The sequence below is a fragment of the Conger conger genome, chromosome 1, assembly GCF_963514075.1.
Source record: "Conger conger chromosome 1, fConCon1.1, whole genome shotgun sequence".
NCBI classification, from domain to species: domain Eukaryota; kingdom Metazoa; phylum Chordata; class Actinopteri; order Anguilliformes; family Congridae; genus Conger; species Conger conger.
In genome coordinates this window covers 21725322-21743015 of record NC_083760.1, presented here as the reverse complement: position 1 = coordinate 21743015, position 17694 = coordinate 21725322, and the positions used below count along the sequence as shown (strand labels likewise).

The following is a 17694-nucleotide window of genomic DNA, read 5'->3' as shown; positions in this document are numbered from 1 at the left end:
GTAAGAGCAGCTGTTCTTCAGCACTGCTCAGTGTCAGGCTTTCTTATTGGTCCTTTAGGCCTAGAGTCACCTCCTGGAAGGCTGCATGTGCTTTTTGATGACTCCCTTTAGGCCTTCTGAAGCGGCATCCTGTCCTTCTCACAGATGAGCTCTGAGACTCAGACCATTCTCGCATCTATTAGCAGGACAGGTCTTCCAATCTCCCCCACCCCTATCTCAGCGGGGTCTAGTTCTGATTCCAGGGGCATTGCCAGACCACGTTCACTGGGGCACGTTCCAGTTCTGATATCAGGAGAATTGTCAGACCGTGTTACTGTAACTGGGGTACGTTCCAGTTCTGATACCAGGGCTCATTTCCAGACCATGTTACTGTAACTGGGGCATGTTCTACTTCTGATACCGTGCTCCCTCCATCATTATCTGCTTGATGAGGAGAGGAAATGTTTGTCCTGGAAGGCACTCCTCATTTTGTTAACCGCACTTTTGGGGAGTGTGAAAAAAGAAGGTGTAATTAGACATGGATTGCCACTGAAGGGTCACACATATTTGTCAAACACGACTGATATGTGTGTCAGTAATAGATATGATTTAAGTGATGCAGTACATACATATTGAGCTGCCAGTTAGAAGCGCAAGCTCTTTGCTACTGTCACAGTGACTTCTGATAGAAATTAGCTGTTAGTTTATCTCTCAAATTTCCCAACTGGCTTGTAGCTCCGTTGGTTTGATATTCATTTCCTCACAATTAGGCAAAACCAGCGATTTTATCAGAGGAAGTATTCATGGTATTATTTGCTTCTGCCCTTCTTAAACAGATGGTTTCAGTTCTTCCTCTCTTAGATGGTCAGGACAAAACATGGTTTTCATATGTGGTTTCCAACATGCAATGCTGATCTGATGTGACAGGATAAATGTTTTTCATACCTAATGCTGTGGCATTCCTTTATACATATTCTGTGATGAGGAACCCCTTTACTTTCACATTCCCGTATGTGAGTCTGAACTGGGATCGTAGTCTGAAAAGAGTTATTCACGAGCGTTTCACCAGGCGCAGCACACACTATGCCAAAGTGGTGTAATTGCAGTCCGGGGCTGGCGGACCGCACCGGTGCATGCTGGGTAACGCATCCCAGCCCGCGTGTTTATACAGCCCTCTGTGTGTTTGCATTGCAGTGCGGTAAGCCACTTCCCGGCCTGACCAAACAGGAGGACTGCTGTGGCAGCGTGGGAGCCTCCTGGGGTCTGAACAAGTGCACAGAGTGTCCCCCCAAACCAGGTGAGGCCCGGCTCCCCCGGTGGCCACAACCCGCCAAGCAGGCTCACCTTTCAATTAGTTCAGTTTCCATGCTTGTGGTACAGAGCCCTAAAATTTCAGTTCACTTACTCAATGCAAACTAATTGGGAATAAATGACAGAGTATAGTTTGCATAATGCATTCCATATGGTGACTTTCATACATAGTGGAGTAGGCTTCTATGGCAACATTCTGTCATACCAAAGTTATCCATATTTAGCCTGGGAATTACAACGGTTATTTGAACTATTCTGAAGTGTGGTTTAGTAGGTGGCGATGCGTGCAATTAAAATTCCACTTTGTTTTGAATAGTGGAGTCGCTCTTATCGTAACCCTAACATTAAACACAGCACTTTGTGTTCACACTGATTCTTCTTTCAGCCAGCCACATGTTCCTGATGCCACATCCTGCTATGGTGGCTTCCATTGAATAAACATATTAAACCAGTTACAGCTGATCATGAGATGTGAGTTCAGGTTCCATAGAGTGGTTGTTTCTTTGTGTCTTCGTACAGACCATGAAAAAGAAACACAGCAATGTTATGATGTGTTAATATGTGGCAACAGAACATTATTTTTTGTGTAGTTCACAAACTAGTTATATGTTACTTTCGTAAATGACATTTAATGACCTATTTATCTTGGTAATAAGAGACTTCAAGGGAAACGTCCTTAATTAGCTTCCTTGTGCCGCTTGTCCTCAGTAGTAATTATTACTGTTTATTATGTGGGGCGGTGTTGTAATCAGGAAGACATCTTCCCGGTGTTGTAACCACAAAGACATGCCCCCATCATAAAAGTCATGTTTTTGAGAAACAGAAAAAAGAACATAACCAAAGCGAGAGGCGTCACTCACACATAACGCAGTTTGGCAGGAATTTCTGTTGCCGTCTGAAGGGGATTCGATGCCGCTTTGTAATTCAGCAGAGGAGATGTGCAATCACTCCCTCCTGAATACGTGTTTTGTCTTGAAACAAAACAAAAACAAAACTATGGTTGAAGCATAAGCTGGTTATGTTGTGTTGATGGAAGGCAGTGGTTGTCAGAATGAACCACTCCACCGTTTTCAGGGTTTCACAGGGAAGAAAAGTCCACTGCGAACATTTGCCCTGCATGACCTGTTCTCTGCCTGTCCGAGTATTTCTCCTTACATAAGCTTGTCCTGGCATTTGGAGCAGAAGGCCCCAGCTCAGCATTTGTCCAAGGACTGTTAATCCAATTAGGAAATCGGTTCGCCCTCACAATCTGGCTGTGGTAGATGTCAATTGGTTGTCAAAGGGGGCTGCCACATTTCATTCTATGCTAAGCATCTAATGGGGTTCTAATCTGAAGCAGACATCAGTTTCCCACTGGCTTATAGAGCGATGATGGCCCTGTATTTCTAACACCATGCCAAATTCCTATTCCAAAAATCCCTGCAATAGTTCATAAATCTGGATCCATGTTTTTAGAATTTGAAAGGATTGAAATATCCCACATATTTAGCTCCCAGTTTCAATGGATGAAAAGGCACATGTGTTCAGCCAACCAAACCTGTGGTCATGCAATATAAAATAAACTGTAAGGAGTGTCCCTGGAAATACTAAAAGGTTTTCTGCGTGGCTGATTTTTGTTTTAAAAGGTGACTTATATCACACCCTGGACACATTTGGTTTCACTATCAATGGTGATTCCTGAACTATAGGGTAAGTCCATTTTTATATCGTGGTAGGAAGCTATAAATTGCAATGAGACATTTTTAAGGCTGAAAGCACTCTGAATATGGTTTCGCCTAAGTAAAATGTAAAAAGTGACCTTGGAGTGACAGTGCTAAAGTATTACATTACGTTACACAGTATGTTGTAGCTGGCAGGCAGCAAGCCAGGTGCATCAACTGATAGTAATCATTTTGTCATTCCATACGTGCTCCTTGTGTTTACACTCAGGTCAATTTTGGGGTTGATCACATTCATTCAGAACCAAACTGTTCAATCAATCAATTCCAGTGGTAATTCCCACACTCACAAAGCAGCAGAGGTGGTATATCCAGGTTTAAAAAGTAAAAGTCCTTCAAAGTATTTTGTTCCAATCAGCTTGATTTGCTAATTAGCATGATTCGTCAGCCAGGCGGCAGAACTAATTTGTGAAATCAGCTGAGTTCATGAGTGGAAGAAACACTTGGTAGGACTTTAACTTTCTGACCCGTGGGCTTTCCACCTCTGTAGAGCAGCTTGCATTTCTCCCATGATACTGATGTGACGTGCCCTGTCTCTGAATGTTTGCCTGTTTTTGGGTGTGAAACACACTCCTGTTTATCTATTTTGTTGAACATGTTTGAAAAATGTACATGCTCTTGTGCAGCTGGCAGAATACAAGCACAGCATCCTTCATTTTATTCATCCAAATGAGCTTCCCTGGAACTCGAGCTATAAACTGATCTTTGAAGTATGTGATCTAATACATAATGAATCAGCGAGAGAGGGAGAGAGAGAGAGAGAGAGAGAAAAGAAGAGTGACAGAGACAGAGAGAGAGACAGAGGGGACCAGCCCTATCAGCTTGACTTGCTCATCATAATTAATAGGATCACAACGATAATTTGCCTGCAAGCACTGAGACCGAGCTCAGACTCAGCTTAAGCCTCTTGGAGTTTTCTCTGCTTTTCGTCATCTTCACGATTACTTCCATGTGGTATAATTCATCCCCAGTTTCTCCTGTTTTTTCCCAGCGAGACCTCTGGGCTAGATGCACCAAACACGCCGCTGATTGTGCTACAGGCCCCATTGAGAGTCCTCTCCTTTCTGAATGCAGTACAGACCCTTCTTATTATTTTAGGCAGATAGCTTTGTACCGGCTGTGCATGGACAAGCTGCAGAAACAGCAGTTGAAATAGCCTAGAAGAAAGCAGTTGGGTCAAATGATTCATGAAAATCAACAATGAACTGGTCATTTTCTACTGCCCTGTGGGACATAGTCCACTGCAAATACCATTGTATCAAACAAAAGCCATTTGGGAATGAAATCCTGAAATAATAAGTCTTAGTCAAAATATACAGTTTCTGAGTCAAACAGAGGTAGAACAGAGGAAACATGGATGAGTAGAAATGCCTTGTTTTGCCAACACCACTCCACCATTCTGTTCTATGTTGACATCAGAGAAAAGCGGAGTTTCTGAATACAAGGTTAATATGTTGATTAGTTGCCTTGTGGTTGAGGATTTTCAATGGGTTCATCACTGATTGGTTGGTATGGCTTTGAGAGAGGGTGGTACTTATTTGTGATTTGTTGATACCTTACTAAGGCTAGTGCTTAGAAGTGATTGGCACAGGGGTTTTGTTTAGGTAAATACATATATGGTCATAACCTTGATCCTACTGGAGCAGTTTAATAAGTTTATAAGTGAATAAGTGTGTGGATATTGGAAAATGTAAATGTATTTTTAGACCGCCCCTGATATTCTGTCAGTTTTGACACACCATTTTCAGTTCAACCAATATTTCATGAACTAGCAATTTAAGAAACTAATATTTCTTAAGGTATTAGCTTTAAACGCTCCCCTTTCTCATATCAGTTGCCCAGACTGAAGGGTCTGAATAATATCTCAGTTATTATCTTTTAATGAAAACAACATTGTCTGTGAGGCTAGTCCTCAACTCTTAGATAAAGGTAAAGGTTGTATGCTTCAGTATTGGATTATTGAATAGACAGGGCCAAAAATGAATCCCCTGTAAAATAAATAATTTTGAAGCCTATGGAGAAGCCTCTTTGGCAGAAAGAAGAGGGATGTGAAAGAGCTCTTTCTCCAGAGAGACTTCTCGCAGAGTAATTCATGTCTCTCACTGCGCTGCTTTTGCTTGTCTTGGGAGCCGACCCATTGCCTCGGCTCTGACTCCAGCAGTCTTTATCGCTGAGGTATCTAACCTTCTGTGAAGCGGCTCACGGCAGAACCTAAGGTCAAGGCTCGCTCCTCGGCCGAGACTCTCCTGTTCTGTGTGAACTCTGCGGATAAGGCATTGAGCCCCCACCCATGTGATGCAAACCAGAACACCAGCCAAGATGTGCCTCGTTGTCTGGAAGCGAACTGCACTGTGTGACCACCTCACTGCAACAAAGCCCAGAGGCTGCTGGTACAAGAATGTGCAGCTGTAGCCAAGGACAATGAGCATAACGATCGGTATGGACAGCGCTGTCATACCCTCGATGATGGCTTTCTACTTACAGTGACAGCCCAGATGTGTAGTGTGTATTGTCCGTTGTCACGTTGCATGCCATGTTCTCATCTATGGCTGGGTGTACATTTTGACACATTTTGAAAGGCGTAACTTCCAATGTACCGTGTTCGATACCCCAAGTTTTGTGTCGGCATCTAGTTAGGTGGACTGTCCTCTGGAGGACTGGGAGGATTACTGTTGGGTACTTTCATGGTTTAGCCAGTTCCATGCCATTTGGATCCATCCATCAGTCTCAGGGCACAGATTATCTCCCATTGACTCTGTGTGTGCTGGGTCCGTTCCCAGGGAGAGGGATCAGAGGTCCCAAGGGCTGAAATAAATCAGTCCCCCCCCACAGGAGCCACTTCCCCAAAAGCTCAGTGAGGTCACCATGATCTCAGCCTCCAAGCCCTCCTTCCTCCACATGGCCCCTCTGAAGTAGCACCAGGATGTTTTTAATGAGTATTTGGATCAATAAAGTTTGAGCAGGGTGGAGGGCGGCAAATTCCTCATCTTCTCACATGAGATCATCCTTCCACACTTTGTCCAGAAATAGAGCTCTCTGCCCGCATTTTCATCTTGCCTAGCGCATTACCACTTTTGTTAGCCAATATCGAGCATTGAACACTTGCTAATAGCTGATATCAGAGCCCGTAGTGGCATCTCATAAAAACATAATCGATTTACACCCTGATTCCGTCAGCACTGAGCCCCTTAGAGTGCTGTAATTTCTTTGGCAGCGAGAATGAAAAGACCCATTGACCTCACGGGCCTGTTGGAAAGCCAGTGTGTGTCCTGGCAGTTTGTTTATGCATCCCAGTGTAGCTGTGGCTCCATTTGGAGCTGAACGAGTTTTTCCTACTATGAAAAACATTCCTGGTTCAGACATATTCATCCTCTCATGGGTGCTCCGTACAAAGGAAGTGAATAGTTGTGTATCTTAGCAGTGATGCAGGATTACAGCTACTCTGACACAAACAACTAAGAGTCTTAGAATAAATGTTGAAATTGTTAAGTCCTTATGCAATGAGAACAATCAATTATTCTCAATTTTGGAAGAAATGCATTAATGGTGAGGTCATTTCAAATATGAAGTCAATGAGCCAGAACATAATGGATATCAATGACTTCATTGTAGTTGGGATGTGATCATTTTGCGGTCACAGGATCGCAAATGCAATGTAAAAAGACTAACACTTTGTACAAAGCAGTGAATAATGGTATGATAAACATTTCCTGGCATTTTGGAATTGACACAATGCTATGCCACTCAATCTTAGCTTTATTTCACAGTTCTCTGCTGAGTCAATGGCATTTCAAGCTGTTTCATTGTGTGTATTGGTGGCCCTTAGAGAAGCAACAATGGGAACTTTCCTACATTGTCTCTCCTAATCTTCAGCAGGTTTGATAGTCTTGAGAATCATTGATGGCGGTCTTGATATCTGCCCAAGAAAATGAACTTGTTCAAACTTGACTCATGGGTGCCAAAACAGCTGCTCAACTACAAAAAGCAGACCTCCTCCACTTCAGCAGTTTTATCTAATCGAGCTGGCTGCAGGGCTTCAGAAACTATGTCAGTAAACCAGCCTGTTTTCACATGGTTTTACTTTGTGGCGCCGATTTGTCCCCTGACCTCCTCTCGAAAAAGGAAGCGGGTGGTTGCAACCGTGGGTCAAAGGGTGTGAGCTCTGTCAGCTCCCACTGTTCTCCATAGAGCAGAAAGGAGGGCAGGTTCCCTCTCTTCCCAGACTGGCCCACAGTCTCAGAGAACCTACTGCAGTTGAGTGTTGTTCCCATGTCTCTGATACCCTGAGCAGACAACTAGGGCACTGTGCCATACGCTCTCAGAAATAAAGGTACAGTGGAAGTACACTTCTGTTCTTCAAGGAACACATTTCCGGAATGTATGCTGAATGGTACAATAATGTTATTTGGGTACTAATGAGTGCAATTTAAGGATTAAACCCATGGCTAGGGGTGCAGTTATATGCACTTAAGGTGATCTGGACTGTGAGGCCACTAAGTTATCAATTAAAGCTTCATACTCCATCAAGCAGAACCATTTTAACTGTGCAGGAGCTCTCCCTCTGATAGTGGGAGCTTTCAAGCTGATGCCCACTGGTAAATCGGTTTCACCAAAGCTAAATAAAACCTTTATTTTTGTGATAGTGTTATGTATATGTTGTAACTGGCTGATATTGAAAGTTGGTCCACTTGAGTGTGCTTCTGCTTAGAGGTGTATGTTTGTGCGTGTAAGCATATGCTTATTGTGTGTATTTATTGGGGAGTGTTTTCTCGCTGGAGAAGATTGGTTGACAGTGTAATGTTCAGCAGGTAGGAGTGTGCTTCACAACAGGAATGCGTGTGTTTTTGCTTGTGGTCACGGACCAGTTACATACTCATATGTCAAATTACAATCTGGAAGAAAGCCACCTGAGTATTCTTTCATTTCAAAACAGGAATCTTTCCTTTCTTGACATGCTGCCAGGGCTTCAGTTCTTAAACATGGTAAATCATTTTGTATCAGAAACCCCGAAGATTTCCCTGCAGATGCTAATCTTCATAATCACTGACACTATTTGGGCAATGTTCCATTAGCTCCTGAAATCATTGTACTAGGATTCAGATTACCCTGCCTTTTTCTATAAGACAAGATACTGAGTTAGGTTACTTCGCCATTGGACAAGCAGAATAGCCTCAGATGTACGTAGATCTCTGCTTCGCTGGTGAAAGTAAGTCTTCAATCAGTGGTGACTTGTGCTCCTCCCAGTTTTACTTGCAGCACTAATAAGCATTATTGAGAACCGCAGGACGCCCACGCTGTCCTCTGGTATGTGTGGCCAGCTGTCACTCAGCTGAGATGCTCCCTGATCCCGTCTCTGTAGGAGGCCCCGCCTATTGCTCAGCCAAAGCAGTTCATTACCCAGACGGAGCTCCAGGGGATTACCGCGGTCAGATTGGGGATGGAAAGACGGGAGTGGTTTCGCTGCAGACAGAATGTATCTGACACTGTTATCCCTGACCCAGTTTTGCCCCATGACATTTTGGGTCACCAGACAGGAGATAGGCCTACCACATCCTCCAACTCACCCCACGTCCCAGACTCTACTGGACTACTATTTACTCTTTTAATCTCCTCCCAGACATGCTGAATGTGATAATAACAAAATAATGAAATGATTTATACTGACGACAATGATGGTAGTCCCTCATGAACCCTTGCATTATTTAAATAAAGATTGTTTTTTTCTTTATAAAGACAGTCTTTGTCCAAAAATTGACCTTGAGAAGAGGGACTCTGTCCCGGAAAAATATATTTATCTGAGTGCAAGAGAAACTTTCTTTTAAATGCACAAAGCACTATTGGAAAGAACATTGGTAGCTTTGTCTGGGTCCACTTTCAGAGTACAGTATATTTTACACATTAACAGCCTTTTGCCTGTGTGAATAAAGGAAGAACAAACTTACAAAATTGGACTTTGCCAAACAAATATTATGGGAAGAAGGAATTTTTCATGGAGTCATTGAAGTGGGCACATATGTGATGCACATGACAACCACTCTGTTTTTGCTTACCATGGTGTCTAGATTGATGGAACGTGGTTCTCTTCAGGCCCTGTTTACTCTCCGTCTGCCAGCCAGACAAATGCTGACATGATCGAAAGGACTCTCTCTTTAATTCCTCAGTCCAAACCGCAGTGGACCAGCAGCATACTGTTCCATCTGCTGGAGCTGCAGCTGGAGAAATGCATCCCCTGCATCATCTTCCACCAAGAAGTGCATGATAGGAAACAGAGGAGTTGTTCGTTGTCATGGGTGCCAAGTTTAGATATTACCACAGTGCCACCTCAGTTGAGAAGGCAGAGAGTTTACGTATCAGTTCCTGTAGTGTTTACTGTATATTGATTTACATTATTTGCATTATTTGAGACCCAATTTTATATTATATTTGTTTTTATTTTTTATTTACAGTGGGATCCAGATAGGCACACATAGTAGTTCTTCTTATGTTCATACTGTGCATTTCCTATACTGTGTCTGAAACTTCTGAATTACAAGGGCTGACTGTTACTGTACCTGAATGTTTTCTCCATGCACTCCTTATTCTGTGCTCTTCTTCCTCCTCGTGTCTGGTTTCGCTCTTAAAGCATGTGAAATATGTGACTACTCTCCCTGTTCCTTTTGAACAACAGACTCTAATTACCACCAATCCATCTTGGAGCAGTCACTCACACATGCAACAAGTCAAGGGCCTGTCCTGTCCACCCGATACCTAACTCTCATGCATGCACACTCCCAACATTAATTGAGAAACTTTGTGTGAAGGACAGTGTTCCGGAAGAATAATGACATCACTCTTTTGGGGCTCTGTCGGCAGCTGTTATGGTATGCAGGGGAAGTTGTCGGCAACCGGCATTCTTTGCAGCTATGGTCTTTTGAGCACCGAAGTGTCCTGCTGAAAGACATGTGAAAGGCAAAAATGCTCTGGCCGCTGTATTTTGTTTAATTGGGGAAAAGTCAGTGGGAGGTGTGTACTGCTTAGGATTTACATACAAATAGATACATGCAGACCATTTACTGTCCGACAACTGAAGCAGTGGCTGTGGCTGGGCATGCCTCAGGTTCATCAAAACCTGTGGTTATTACTGTGAAATCCCTGCAAAAACAGTTTTAAAATGGACATTCTTGCAGGACATTCTTGCAGGGTAATATGTTATTAGCTGTATAATAGTAAAATGATGTGTGTGTTGTTATTTTCACATAAATGGAAATTGTCATATAAAAATTGATGTTGAGAGTTCAGTTTCGCCTTTCTGGCGTCCTGCAGGGCCCAGTTTTGGTCCCAATTTTTTTCTTCTGTCCAGCTAAATAGCTCACATCTGTAACTTATATTGTTCCTGTTAAATTAATGGCTTGTGTGCTTCACATACACACTGGTTGTTAAACCAAACAAGGTCTGAATGCAATGTTTCCCCTTCTCTAATCAGTTCTCAAGCTTGTAATTTTCTTTTCCAGCCTATGCAGTGATTGCAAACGGCCAAGTTGAGTGCCCTAAAGGTTACAAGAGGATGAACCTGACTCATTGCCAAGGTAAGTAAGACTACATTTTCATAGCTCCCCTATGTATTGATCAAGGCTATTTGGGGAAAATACAGAAATGTATCTTTTGGGAGAATCATGGTATGAATTCCACCAAGCTCATGTAATACAAATAACAAGATACTTGAAAGTATTTCAAATATGTATTTACAGTGCATCCCTATATTGTGCCAATTGACTATGCTGATTAATCTCCTCTCTGGACTTTGTACTCCAATCCCATGATCTCTGTGCTTCTGACTGAAATCTCCATAAGAGTATCCACAATTGTATGTACAGCTTTATTTCTAAACCAGCTGGAAACAAGGTCAAGAGTGTAATTAGGTTTGGCTGGGGTCAGAGTTCAGCTTCCATTCGGACTTCAGGCTGTAATTTCAACTGGAATGTGGGAACTTGGTTGGAAAGTGAGGAGGAACCATGGGTATGGTTATTGTGAGGTTTGCAGCAAAGATGGGTAAGCAGTAGCTGCTACCCAATTCTACTGCAGAGGTAAGGCTATGTGAACTCTTCTAAAAATTGTTATCCTTCTCAAGAAAGTATCTTTTTAGCAATATCCTTGCTGGTTGGAAAGTGAAGAACATGATATATTCCTTGGGTGTGGAGCCCTGGAGAAAAAGATTAATTTGGGTCAGCTGTGCTGCAACTACAGTACATGCAAAATTGAGCCTTCATATCAAAGCTAAAATTAAATTATGCTTTCTGCAAATTTGGTTTTCTTTATATTTTAGCAGAGAAAAAGCACACCCCATGAAATGTGTGTGTTGTTTATTCATTCCACTAACATGTCACGCATGTGTTGACAGAGAAGAGCGTTCGCCAGGCATTCCTGTTTAATTGCATAAAAGCAGACAGTAGTGCCAGGGATTGGGTAAACCTCATTAGTCATGTCTGTTTAGGTTTACTAGGACCCAGGGAAATAGCGAATGAGCTTATTGTCAGCAAACCACCACACTTATCTGCTAGGATCTTCTTAGCTGCTGTTGCTTTGTTTTTAATGTATACTACGGCACATGGCATGCGTGCAGGAGGGAATCACAAGTGATTTTATTGCAGTGTTCCCTGTCCGTACTAGTTCACCATGTTTAAATGCATTCTGACATCTGTTTTCATGTCACACATCGTTTCTTCTAATGTGTTAATTCAGCATGGGGGGAATAATTGGCTTTTTTGCCATTTTGAGTCGCTTTTAGGCCTATGAAGCTCCAATAGAATTTATGCTGGCTTATGAACTACTGCTGTTGGAACCATGTTTTTGTACGGTGGTTTACTCACTGAAATCACACTGGGAACCGAGTGGAGCCCACCCCAGAGGAACCCAGCAGTGGAGAATCAGTGGGCTCTCAGTCTGCACCCTCCACCTATTACACCATGTCCTGTTCCCTCTCATACGTGCCATTGCCTCCACAATACACAACAATAGTCTGTCCTGCTCCAGTCACATGACCTCTTCAAAAAGAGAGGCCCCCATTTAAATGAAGAATGCAGAATGCACATTCAAAGAGAGAGAGGGAGAAAGAGAGGGGGAAATAGAGAGAGTGAGGGAGAGAAAGAGACTTTTGATGTCCCTTTATTGAAACACAAAAACTGCAACAATACCTTAAAATCTACTCCAGCCTCCTATTTACAACCCCACCCCCACCCTACCTGCCTCCCAAAACAAAAAAGAAGATAATAAATTGCCCATTCCCTAGTCAACCCAAACATAACTCCATCCCCTCTTCATTTGCCACGCAAACAGCTCCCCCAATACAACATATTCTTTGACATTTTGCCACATCACGCATCATTTTGAATTACTCAAATTCTACCCTAAGGCACGCGGAGACATAACCTTTAAAACCTGGTAATGCATCAGTGGACCCACCACCTTGCAGCATATTCCTGGCCCAAGTTGCAAGTTCTGCCTGTCCAAATAAAAATAAAATGTCAGTACTACCCTATAGTGCTGCTGAGAGGGGGGGGGGCAGCCTTATCAGCTTCAAATGCTACTCATAAACCAGATATAGCAATGAATGTGATGTGCTCAGACAGTTCTGTACAGTGCTGTAATTCCACAAGCCCTGCACTAGCCTTTTTACAGTTCCTGTGCTACAACTGACAGAGATCACTGTAGAGGTGGCATACTCTCTCAGTGCGGGGTGTGTGATATCTGAACACGTTGAAAACGTGTTAACATGTGGTACACATGCAAAACAAGCTTTGCAGTTCTCTCTTGTAACTTGTGGTAGTTGATTTGAAAACATTCATTTGAAATTATGAAAACCATAGCCAGCTACTTAGCTGATAAGCATTGTAACAGTGTTAGCAAAGGTAGCCAGTTATCCTATTAGCATTTCTGTCTGTAAAGCGGCTAGCTAAGTGATTATCAAACTCAGTCCAGGGGACCCACTGCATATACTGGTTTTTGTCACAGCCAACATCTTGATCAATTAAGGTTGTTGAAAACATATGTTTGACTTGAAACATAATTTTGTACTTTCACTTATTCCAACATAATGCAGGTTTGGCTCTTTGCCCTTAGCTCTGTCACTGAACTTTTCATTGTTCACAAATAGTTTAGTTTCAGTGATCAAGGAACCACACTTTCAGCATTTACTGTAGGTCCCCATTGACTTAATCTGTCAGACTATAATTTAATCAATTCAAAAATGTAACTTTTACATTTAAGGAATCGTTTGTCATACAGCGTTAGTTGATTTGTCTGTTTGAAATCCTGTAATGTGAATTTGTAATATTATTGATGGTATACAAAGTCATTTAGAGATATTGTCAAAATTAAGAGGGCACATCCTTTTATAGACCTGAAGTGTCAGTTTAAAAGACAGCATAGGATTAGTCCGGGACTAAATTTGAGTTTTATCCGGAGAATCTCCATTCAAATTTGAATTTAGTCTAGACCTATGCTTAATCTCTGTCTGTGAAACTGGCCCTAAGTGTCAAGAACAATTAACAGAACATTACTATTCAGAGCTTGCAATTATGGTAGAAATGAAAACCATACTCACTGGGTCTCCAGGACTTGGTTTTAAAATCTTCTCTAATTGGCACATAGCTTGCTGGCTGCATAATTTGTCAGACTTGTTGACAAGTTATCTAACATTAACCAGCTACCTACCAGACCCTTGGGAAAGGGTTAAAGGGAAGGGAAGTTCAGTGAGTTATTGCAATAAAAATATTCAGACAAATTAAAGAATTGACTAATCTCCATAAATGCCTTTCCATAAAATACGTTCAATCTATCCCGTGTTCTAACAAAAATATAGGTATGTTTTTGGTAACCTGTCATATTAAAGAACACTGCCTCTCTAGGAAGGTCAGAGTTTCATGCCTGTCAACCCCCTGGGAGAGGTCCTGCCCTCACCTCAGAGCCATAAAACCATGCAAAGCAAGAAACACACATTGGCATCATTGAAACTTGCAAAAACAAAATGTTCGATGCAAATCAGTTGATAAACAAGTCAAAACTCACATGTTTTGGCAAGTGGCTTATATGTAATGTTTTTTATTTGCATAGATTGGATGAATAGCGTGGATGTCAGCAAATGTTTGTTTATTCTCAGAGCATCCTACAGCCAAGTTTACATGTTTGGAACCATGTTGTATTTATCCACAAACCATGTCGCATGCTTGCAAATCTCATTGTATTCATTCTCAAATCAATTACACGCTTGCACATCAGTGTTTGCAACAAGTCATGATATAGATTCGCAAGGCTTGTTTTGCATGCATATCTCATTTTGATAGCATTTTAATCCAAACATTGGAGGCAAAATTGGAGTGTAAGGCTCCTACATTGATTGCAAGCTAGGAAACTGCCATTATTATTTCCCAAGGTCGTGGCTGATCAGAAATGTACTCTGTGCCTAATGGGACTTGGCTTCAGTATTCAAATACTGACATTGAATTCTGAAGAAGAAGAGGTGCCGCTAATGTTATCCATAATACTCTGTGACTTGGAGCCACCAGCAAACTACAGCCAACTAAACAGTTGGTAGTTCTTTCCCCCAGAGAAGCAGTTGCAATTTTTTAGTTTCTATTATTCATAATGCAATTAAATGTTCTATCCTGACCAAGACATTTGTGTTTTGCCCTCTGGTGAAACTGTAGACAGGGATATTATTTAATATTTGCTTAATTCAAAGGAGTGTCAGGGGTTGCCAGCATACTCAGCAATTTATCCAGCTTTGATTTTTGCCTACTCCTCCTGATCACTTCAAGATGTTCTTCCCCCCATCCTTGTTTTTTGGGGCTAAAAAACCAAACAGAGAGATTTTCACAATATTTACCAGCCAACTCTGCAGGCTCTGTCCCTTCCTTTTACAGCATCAAGTCCCAAATTATTTTTAATTCAAGCCCTCAGAACAACTGCCAAAAAAGTGTATTTCAGCAATTCAGTCAACCTGATATCCTGTCTGGCAAGGAATGTCTCTTTATGTTCTTATCCGAACACACTGTACCATGGGAAAAAATGAGTGGCGTCCTATCTCATCAAAGAGATGGGATTGTGGGAATCTTTTTTCATGACTGGACATACTGTATGCTCGCAACACAGCATCGTCTGTGCTCAGAACAAGACCTTTCCCTTAAAAGTGGTATTTTTGAGGACCAATTTATACCCCAGTGTAACATACTGTGTAATTACCTGTGTAAATAATGGAATATCTATGAAACTAGGCACATTTTAAGGTTGGTGATAGGTGTTACAGATTTTGCGTGTAGGTTTTACATGGCCTACATATTGGATATTGATCCATCTATCCTGTGCGCTTTATGTGCTGTTCTGATTTGACCCAAAATTATTGTCACATCAGCCATTAGCCAACATAATGGGAATGACATGTTGCTCTATGGATGACTCCATCTCTTCTACTGTAAATACAATGCCCTGTAGCTAGGACAAGCTAATAAATATTTGGCAGTTTTTTAAATGGTTAGTCATACTGGACTATGTTACAATTTAGACAAAATCAATACAGAAATCAGAATCATGTGTCTCAGATTAATGTATGCTTGCATAGGGGCTTTGAAGGGGAAAACCCATTCCACAAATTGATGGGTTCTGTCTGGGATTTCACACATGAGACTAGACTAAATAGTAGTTCCTGTCTCTTTTAAAGCATTTTGGCATATTTCTCCCAGCAGTAATTAATCAAAGCGCGATGTCATTGCTACACCAGATAAATTAAGTTTGGTATTCTGAATGGATGCTTACACATTGCGTACACAGTGATCGTCATGTTTTTTCATGTTCAATTGGCAAGGATCGCATCTTCTCCTTCAGCTGTCTGTTCAAGCTTGGCTGGGAAAGGTGCGAATAGCCATTACTCTACTATGACACTAATAGTGCAGTCAGAAGAAATGTACCTGGAAACTGCATATACATGAGGACTCCCTCTATTACCAAAATGCCTGGAGAGCAGTTAAGTCAGATTGACAATTAAGCATTCAGATTACATCAATCATGGCAAGCCATCAGATGAAACTTAGTCACATGTGAGATAAGTATACCTGATATGAACCAAAATGGCTTTTTATTTCTGTGCTGATGCTAGTAATGTACAGAAAGCCTCCTGGTCTTTTATTGCCCCAGAAACCAATACTGTCCCAAACAGTAAATTCATTGACAGTGCCAGTATACTGTACATGGATACGTTCCTTTGTTGTTACAAGTATTGCTTCAGTAAAAAAAAATTGTAAACTTTTCTTTACTGGGGGCCCAAGGTTGGTCTTTCTTGATGCAGATTGCCAACACAAATGTTGATTCATTCGCTGCCCATAGAACCTGGCTGTTTACATCTCCAGTGCTAATATTTTTCCTTTAGAGGACGGGAGGTGGGAAGAGGCTATGTTTGACCTTGTCATCAGGCTGCAACTCATTCACACTCCTGTCGTATAACAGGTCCTCTTGGACAGACCCACTTTCTCCATGGGAGGAAGACAACGGAACAAAACCACCTTGCTCATTAATAAGCATGGCAAAATTCTACTTTGGCTGAGTTACATCCACGGTGATGTACAGGAACAGCTAGCGATTTACTGTTTGTTTTAACCAAATCCCGAAACGTCCAGAGTACAGGCGTGACGACCCTGCTGGCAAAGTTTGTGCTCTGTGGCTCAGAGTGCTTAGCCTCTGCCCTGTTGCTAATTTTCTTGCTGCTGAAAAGACAAATAAACCACGACCATAGTATCCCTCCAGGGAAGGGTTTAAGAGAAGAACGCTTTCCTCAGATATCAGGACCTCCTTTACGTACATTCTGGCTGCAATGGTCCCTGTTCGCTGTGGAGGAAATGCAATTTGAAGGGTGGGGACCTTAATTTAAAACATACATTTGCTCCACTCCCTTCCCATCGACTGCTCGTTTCATCATTTATCGGACGTTGCCAGCGGAATAGAAGCCATTTTCTAATTGCATAGTTGTACGTCTCTCCAAGGAGGCGTGCTTTTGTCCTTGACCTGTATTGAAAAAAGCATAATTTTTCATTTATACAGACAGTCTTCCAACATCACATAATGTTGAGAGTATTGTCATTTGTTTTACTAGCATGTTGGTGATGAATCGGTGAAAAGAAACAAGCTCTTATACTGCCTGTCACAAGCAAAGCTACTAACCAAGAATGTGAAATTGAGATGTGACCCTTTAATCAAAGTCTTAATGAATGAGTGTAAGTTATCTAGATACCTTATCATGTATGAGCTCTTCACTTTAATGTTCTTGTAATGTCAATACTGTGTTTGTTTGCATCTATACCTTTCTGTCATCTGTCATGTGGTTTCTATCAGCACCCTTCCTGCTCGAATGCATTTTGTTTTCCCACATGAAAACCATCTCTGCTTCATGTCATCGCTACAAATCCATGGTTCTGATTTCATGCTCTCCCTTTTGAGGCGTAACTACTAATTACGCGTACCTCAGAACTTGAAAGTGTTTTCTCCCGAAGAAAGCGAGTGCCTGTGCTTTTGAACACACTGTAAAGATGAAAAAGAGTCACCCGGTCTGTTCAGAGTGCACAATCTGCTCTGTCTCCCAGTCCTGTATCAGAAACCTAATCTGCTTCAAATCACCTGCTATGCTCTGGGATGACAGGCCCAGGTTTTTGAAACCGTTTCCAAA

General features: G+C 41.9%; 1 protein-coding gene across 1 annotated transcript in view; it reads left to right on the top strand.

Moving 5' to 3' along the window:
• Positions 1-17694, top strand: part of LOC133124573 (latent-transforming growth factor beta-binding protein 2-like) — a 119416-nt gene that overhangs the window by 55472 nt on the left and 46250 nt on the right. Inside the window, exons 8-9 of the mRNA XM_061235882.1 lie at positions 1174-1276; positions 10499-10573. Coding sequence (XP_061091866.1) covers positions 1174-1276; positions 10499-10573 — 178 coding nt within the window. The remainder of the gene's footprint in view (positions 1-1173; positions 1277-10498; positions 10574-17694) is intronic.